The 7615-nt window shown below is 41.0% G+C and overlaps 1 protein-coding gene, 1 long non-coding RNA gene and 2 other non-coding genes across 9 annotated transcripts in view; 3 read left to right on the top strand and 1 right to left on the bottom strand.

The window, feature by feature from the left end:
- Positions 1 to 2088: 2088 nt before the first annotated feature.
- Positions 2089 to 3389, top strand: LOC118726377. Its single transcript, XR_004990286.2, has 2 exons — positions 2089 to 3082; positions 3303 to 3389. It is a non-coding gene; the product is annotated as an uncharacterized LOC118726377 (long non-coding RNA).
- Positions 3164 to 3231, top strand: LOC118726693. The gene has a single exon (XR_004990374.1). It is a non-coding gene; the product is annotated as a small nucleolar RNA SNORD104 (small nucleolar RNA).
- Positions 3390 to 3418: 29 nt separating the features above from the next.
- On the top strand, positions 3419 to 3550 carry LOC118726701. Its single transcript, XR_004990380.1, has one exon. It is a non-coding gene; the product is annotated as a small nucleolar RNA SNORA76 (small nucleolar RNA).
- Positions 3551 to 4259: 709 nt separating this feature from the next.
- Positions 4260 to 7615, bottom strand: part of TEX2 (testis expressed 2) — a 92669-nt gene continuing 89313 nt past the window's right edge. For 5 of the 6 annotated variants that reach the window (XM_036451077.2, XM_036451078.2, XM_036451079.2 and 2 more), the window contains 2 exons: positions 6357 to 6477; positions 4260 to 5756 (listed from right to left, as the gene is read on the bottom strand). In XM_036451077.2, the coding sequence (XP_036306970.1) occupies positions 5634 to 5756; positions 6357 to 6477 (244 nt within the window). In that variant the 3' untranslated portion in view covers positions 4260 to 5633. Of the gene's footprint in view, positions 5757 to 6356; positions 6478 to 7615 lie in introns of those variants that run through there. The other variant, XR_004990284.2, reaches the window with a different exon arrangement.

Below are 7615 nucleotides of genomic sequence, written 5' to 3'. Positions count from 1 at the left end.
AGTTATTTCATAACAAAACTTAAAATTTTTTATTAACTTTTAGAGTAGGAGGGAGAGAGAGAGGAGAGAAAAAAAAAGAGAGAGGAGAGAGGAGAGAGGAGAGAGAAGAAGAGAGAGGAGCCACATGGATCGGTGCCTCCTGCACACACCCCAACTAGGGACTAAATATGCAACTGGGTTATGTACCCTGACTGGGAATTGAACTGGTTACCTTCTGGTGCAAGGAATTACTCCAACCAACTGAGCCACACCAACCAAGGCCATAATAAAATTTTAAATGAATTTTTAAAAGGCATATTTTACCAGATTGAGCTAAATACTAAAATCCAACCTTATGCCTAATACAAAGGACACATTAACCAAAATCACATGGAAAAGTTAAAAATAAAGGGGTAGACAGACAAAAAATAAAGGGGTAGATAGATATTTTTTTTAAAAAAAGACAGAAATAGCAATGCTAATCTAATGTAGGATAAATTAGAATTCAAGGAAAAAATCATAACAGTTTAGTGTGTTGTCTCATACATAAATATATGTAATCCACAATGGAAATGTTATCAGTCACAAACCACAATGAGATAAACAGCATAGCCTCAAAATATACAAAACAAAGAATAACAAGAAAAAAATCAAGGAAAATAACTGAAGCACAATTTAATTTTTAAAAATATATATTTTTATTATTTCAGAGAGGGAGAGAGATAGAAATATCAATGATGAGAATCATTGATCAACTGCCTACTGTTTGCCCCGCACTGGGGATAGAGCCCAAAACCTGGGCATACGACCTAACTGGAAATCGAATCGTGACCTCTTGGTTCATAGGTCGATGCTCAACCACTGAGCCATACTGGTCGGGCTATTTTTAATATTTAAATTTCACAGTAAAAATTTTTTGGGTGAACAGTTCTTCTAGTTTTGACAAATGCATAAAGTCTTGTAACCACCACCACAATCAAGATACCGAACAGTTCTATCACACTTCAAAATGCCTTCATGCTGCTCTTTGTGGTCATATCTCCCCCGCTTCCCCTTTCCTGGAAATTCTTTGATCTGTTCTCCATCCTTATAGTTTTGTCTTTTCCAGAATGTTCTATAAATGGAATCATACCATCTTTTGAGTCTGGCTCCTTTCACTCAGCATAATGTTTTTGAGACTCTTATACGTGTTGCATGCATCAATAGTTTATTCTATTTTATTGCCGAGTAGCATTCAATTGTATGGATGTACCACAATTTGCTTACCATTCACCCAGTAAAGGTCTTTGGGGTTGTTCCAGTTTTGGGGGGGGGGGGGGGAGGAGAAGGGATTATGAATAATGTTGTTATAAACATTTGTGTACAGGATTTTGTGTTAACATAAATCTTCATTTCTCTTGGGTAAAAACCTAGGGACAACTAGGTCATATATAGGGTAAGTGTATGTTTAACTTTATAAGAAACTGTCTGATTTCTTTTCCAAATGGTTGTACTATTTTGTGTTCCCAAAGAGTAATGGAGCAAATTTCTTGTTGCTTTGCATTCTCACCAGCATTTGGTATTTGATGCATAATCTTAACACATCACTATCAATCAATGACAGAACATAACTCACAATCAACTATAAAATAGAGATATGGATGATATAATTACAACTAAGGCTGAATTGATAAATATTTCATGTCAATATTTGCTGATGATAATAAAACCATCTGCATTTCAAGAATCTGTGGAACATATAAAAATAGATCATATTCTACAATAGTTAAAAAAAACTTTAATACAAAAACAAAACAAAACAAAAAACTTTAATACATTTCCCAATGTAGAAATTGTATCACACTGTAATAAATATTGATAATTGATAACACACGTTTAAACAGCAATAAAAATAATCATATAGAAGTGACAAAACACTTGCCAAAATAATTATTACTCTAAATCAAATAGGAATTTTAAAATTAACTAAAGACTGAAAAAATAAAGAGGCCCGTTCAACTACAAGCTCGTAGGTTAAAATGTTTCATCATTTTACACACACACACACACACACACACACACACACAAACCCACCAAAAAACATTTTCCTTATAAAGAGGCAAAAAGAAAAGAATTCCCAAAAAGAAGATATATGTACTACTATATGTAATACTTTAAACAATAAAAAAATAAAAAAAAATAAAAAGAATTCCCAAGGAAAACAGGAAGGAAATGAAGATAACCAGAAATTGACTGTTTACTGTTCCTTTTCCCAGTAACTGAAGTTCTTAGAGCACAGGGTCATATTGCTATATCCACTGATGAAGAGTGTGCCTGGCTCTCAATGAGCTCAATATTTAGCAACTTTTAACTTTCCCAAAGGTAGGCCTTCTCTCCTTTGGGCTCCCACAGTAGGCTGCTATCTTGGAGTTTATTCAAGTATTGGAACCACTTAAGTTTTCCACATCAAAAAAAGTCCTCTTAATAACAAGTATTTGTTTGCCACTCAGAATGTGCCAGGTGATTGGCATTAATCCACTTAATCATTACAACTTCTCTTGGATATTCTTTTTCAGAAATTGAGGCCGAGAAAGGTTAAGTGACCAAGGTCGTGGAGCGAACTCATCACACTTTCAAGATTTGGTTGCACACAATCCTCCTTTCCCGCACACAAGCTCTTTCCAGTGAATTCAGGGGCGAGGCTCGCTTGCCACCTTTGTACCCACAGCTCCTAACCTAGCTACTGGCACCGAGTAGCTCAGACAAACCAGGCATTACTTGCGTTCTGTTGTTTGTAAAGTTTCCTTTTGTGGGTGGGCCATAGACAGACGCGCTCCGGACTAGCCCGCAACCGAGCTGTGGAAAGAAATCTGGAAGAATTTGGGACCCGGCTCGCCTTTACGTCTCTCTAACCTCCCACTCTATGGTTGGCTTGTAACCACTCTATATTCTGGAGGACTCAGCGAGCGCGACCAATCATTAGGCCAGTTCCCAGGCGCGTGACCGGAAATTTGACTCGCCATTGGTTAATACTAGTAAGGCCCGCCTCACCACCTCCTGCCTGCTTCTTTAAGGAGGAGCCCTGGGAGTCTCTCGGTCTCTCGGCGGCAGTAAAGCTTGCGAGGTGAAGCTGTATGCGCGGCGGGCTGTGGTGGGTAGGCCTCGGTGATCGGGGCCCTGGAGCCGGGTGGGAGGCGAGTGGCCAGCGGTGATGACATCTACAAAGCACGTGTTAGACTGCTGACAAGGGTGATGCGAACTAAGACTCTGAGCCTGGCCGCTGTGGGGGCCACGAGGGAACAAGCCGGGGGGACGCACCCGCTTACCCACCGCTCTCGTTGCAGGTCCGGCCGCCCAAGGACGTCGGATCCATTGTCCTCCCAGCGCTGCGACCCTTCCCTGAAGGCTCCCAATAAAACAGATTGTTCCTACCGCTGGTGTCTGTGTTTCTTGTCGTGACGCGCTGCCTTTGAGCCCCCGCCGCGCCTGCGTGTGGCGCCGGGGGTCAGGCTGCAGCGCCAGAGCAGTTGCTTGCGCATAACTGGGGCCCGCGGCGCTCTGCCGGCGGCCCTTTTAACCGGGAGCGACACGGCGGCTCGCTCTGTCGGGGTCGGGTTTTCCCAGCCTTTGAGCTGAGGTTGGAATGCCCTAAGGAGACGCTGGGCATCCTGTAAGTTCTGTTACCGAGTGCCCCCCGCATTTCCTGTGCGTGCCCTGTAGGTCCCGGCTCTCCCATCAGTGAGACAGACCTGCACCTTAAGTTAACCGCGGTGTGGGTGGCGATGGAGAAAGGGGTGGTGGCCTTGAGCAGTTTAAGGACGTGGTGTGTTCGATAGGAACCGGCTTCGGTCTGAGTGTATTAAGAACTTAATCTGGCTAACGTGTAAACTGCGAGCTTTTTACAAAAGCTACCACTGAATGACCACGCTTATTTGAATGGGGCTAAAGCGTTGGGTGACTGTCCCAGTTAGCCATAACTGCTTAGAACAGTAGTTTTGAAGGTTAGGTTTTTATGGTTTACTGGGCACAACATGAGCTCCTGGAGTAATCCAGATTCTAATTTAACAATCTAACCTGGGCTTTGATTTAATATGCATCACTTCTGAGTGGGAGGAAGCAAGAATAAACTGCCTTGAAAACTGGAGGGAACCCCAAGGAACAGGACTACTGAGCAACAGTGTTCAAAACTGTTTCCCCTCAAATTAAATGTGGATTGAGGATAATAGCACTTCCCTCTTGTCCGCAGGAAACGGTGCCCAAGTGTCCCTATTTAAGTAGAACTCAGTAGAAATAAAGATGCCTTTAGTAATCGACATGAGATTTATTTTGTGAAAGAATGCAAGCAATTGTAAATCCCCCATATACTATTTTAAGTGCAATAGGGTACAGTCATGTGTCATCTCTTTACAGTCCACAGTAGTGCATCTAGTCCTCTGCCTTTAGTTATTGCACAGAAATTACAAAGACCAGTGAACAAGACATGCGTACTGACTGGCAAACTGGCCTACACGATGAGAAATGGAACAGTACACTGACTGGGATGGTCAAATTTAAGACAAATGGTTAATGGTGCAATTAAAGTAATCAAGGGTTCAGATCTTTTTCAATATATTAATTTCTTTAAAGTCATGTTCAGGCAGGGTGCTGTTTAAAAAAACAGTACATATAAATGGTCAAAAGTTACCCAAGATAATTTTGATGTTGAATGAGCTTTAAACAAATTTTAAGTTCTCAAAGCAAATTATACAGTTAGGGCCTCCACACTTGTAAACGAAACATTCTGACACAAATGCACAAATTAAAGTTGGCAACGTTGAAGAAATGTCACATTAATTTTGAGATATGTAGTGTTTGACGAGCAGGCTTTTGGTCTTGACTTGTGATAACGGATGTTAAGTTTGGTTCATCAGAAGGAACTGACCACAATAGATCCCAAACTAGGAGAGCAAAGCCTTTACATACCTCTATAAAGTTTCCTGGAGCACACCAGAAGACGCTGATCCTGGTTATGTGGTGGTTAACGTTTTCATGTGCTGTCGGGAAACTATTTGGGATTAGAACCAGGTGGTTATATATAATTGGTAAAAGGCTTGGGATAGTTGGATCTTGTGTCAGTGTATGTTCTATGGCTACTTGTTTCCAAGACAGAAATTAATATGAAGAAAAGGCTGCTATGCAAATCTTTATCACCAATGAAGTAGTTTACAAAATTCCATTCCCCACCCTCCACATGGTACCACAATGACATTCTCAAAATGTGGAGGGATGTATCACATAAAAACTAGGAGTGAGAAAATGTTCCACTTGTGCTCTGGCTGCCTGAGGAAAAGCTTTGGAGTTGAGACGAGGGGAAGGGAGCCTTCCAATTGTAGCTTTGCTCTTAATGTGCTCTTGCTGCCACAAAAACTGGTAGACTCAAAGCCATGGTATGAGTCACAAAACCTCTGGATCCACCTTGATTCTTCCAATCTCCTTTGAGTCAAAGTCTTGCAGTAGGCAATCCAGACACCAGTTGCTGGATGCATGGAATGACGCTCACAGTGGAATGGGCACTGGCAGGCAGAGGGCAGAAGCTGTGGTGAGAGGAGAGGCCTGTGTTACAGCAGACGGGCAGCCAAGAACCCCGCACCTGAAGCTAGATTTCAACACTGGCAACGTCGTCAGGTCTTTACCCATCACAGCTGGTCAGCAGTCTCCACGAGCGGGTCTTTCAGGAGGCAGGAAGTGGAACGAGGGTCCATGGCTGAGTGCATTATAGGGACATAAACATCATCCATGTTTGGCATGACAAAAACTTTCTGTAGGAAGAAAGAACAGCCATGTAAAAATGTTTTTTTGTGTGTTTTTTTTTTCACTTTTCTTTGGTGATGTTAAACTTTCCAGAAATTGGTTTTGTTATATTTAATCTATAGCTTTTAAGTAATAAAAAGCTTCCATGGCAGTAACTCAAAACATACCACTACAAAAATATGTGTCTTTTAAAGGTGAAATTCAGTACAAAGCAAGTTGCTAATACATAAAACCTTGAGAGACAACTGTGCCTCGAATATCTGGTTAAAATTTGATAAAAATAGCTCATCCCTACTAGCTGGCCAATTTCAGGGCCACAAAATCCAAAGATGGCCTGCTAGTGCTTAACCTTCGCCGAGCCTACTGATAAAAGATAATTTTGCTCTTTGGCTCCACCTTTTGTGTTTCCTTTTTGATGACCACTTAATAGGGTGCTGTGGATGAGTTTCAGAAGCCACCTGAAGTTTACACCTGTTTGGTCATATGTGTACTTTCCTGGGATGAGGCTCCTCAGAGGAGGATCCTGACCCACATGAAGTTCAGAGCCTCTGTTCTCTCTACCCAGAGCTAGCCTCAATGTGAAATGCGAGATGACACCGCAGGTGTACCTGAAACTCTTGCTCCAGTTTCTTCTCTATCCAGTCTGTCACATGAACTAAAGTCACTTCTCTCTCTCCAAGTTTTGGCCGAGCTTTCAGCTCCACATATGGTGGCTTCCGGAAACCATACCTTTTTAAAAAGACAAATAACTACATTTAGAAGCAAGAAAGGAAGCAGACAAGTACCAACAGCACACATTCCTCATTTACATAGGCCTTTACCACTATTTAACCATTCTTATTCTGATAATCCCCTCTGGAAAGTAATTCAGCACAGTAAGGATGATCTGAACTCCCTGTGTCCTGGGCCATGTGTAGGGCTGTGATGACCTGAGAACAGTTCTGACAAATGGCAAGCCAGGAAGCCCCAAAATAAAAACCAGTGACCTGGGCTTGGTTTTCCTAAAATGGGAACAACCTTTCTGGTTCTATTTTTATAACAGTATATATATATTATAAAGCACAAAATATAAAAGTATATACAGCAGAAAGTGAAAGTGGCTCTCTCTGAATATCACCCCCAAAATGGGACACTGAGAGAAGTGGTCATGTTCCCCGCACCTAATATGCATGTGTGTAGAGAACATTCTATAGCCTTTTTCATTTCACATTCCCTACCACTTACTGTGGCTTCTCCAGGAGTAGACTGTACTAGGACTTGGTAAAGTATCCAGACAAGAGACTATGTGCTATCAAACTATCTAAAAACTTCTATTTGTCATAGACCAATGTTTTAAAAAATACAATAAAAATGTCAAATTGCTATAAATGTTCTAAACATCCTCAATATCTAGACTTATCTTTGTGGATCATTAATAATTCAGCATTTGAGCAGGCATCCTAGAGGCCTTCAATTTTATCTCCCACTGAGCAGTGGCATTTATAACAGATAAAGCTTAGAAGGGAAAGAAATGTTATCTACTCTTAGTATTTAAAAACATTTTAAATTAGGTTTGGAAGACTGTACAGAAAGGTATTAACTGGTTATTTTTGGATGATAAGATTATAGGCTTTTCCCCCCTATGAAAATATTACTTTAAAAAATAAAATCTAAAATGACATTTTGAAGTTTCTACTGGGAGACACCAATACATAATTAACTGATGAGTCAATTCAAAAATCCTTTGGATCATCCCCACAAACTCTTCTGAACACTGAGGATGTGTACTGCTAGCAGGTTGGTTTCACTCTATGATAGAACAGAGCTTTTCATTCGAGTGTAGTTCATGGTACCATGGGTTCTCTTATGCAATCCTGTATACACTTAC

The sequence above is a fragment of the Pipistrellus kuhlii genome, unplaced genomic scaffold (assembly GCF_014108245.1).
Source record: "Pipistrellus kuhlii isolate mPipKuh1 unplaced genomic scaffold, mPipKuh1.p scaffold_m20_p_22, whole genome shotgun sequence".
Taxonomy (NCBI): domain Eukaryota; kingdom Metazoa; phylum Chordata; class Mammalia; order Chiroptera; family Vespertilionidae; genus Pipistrellus; species Pipistrellus kuhlii.
This window is presented reverse-complemented; position numbering and strand designations above follow the sequence as displayed.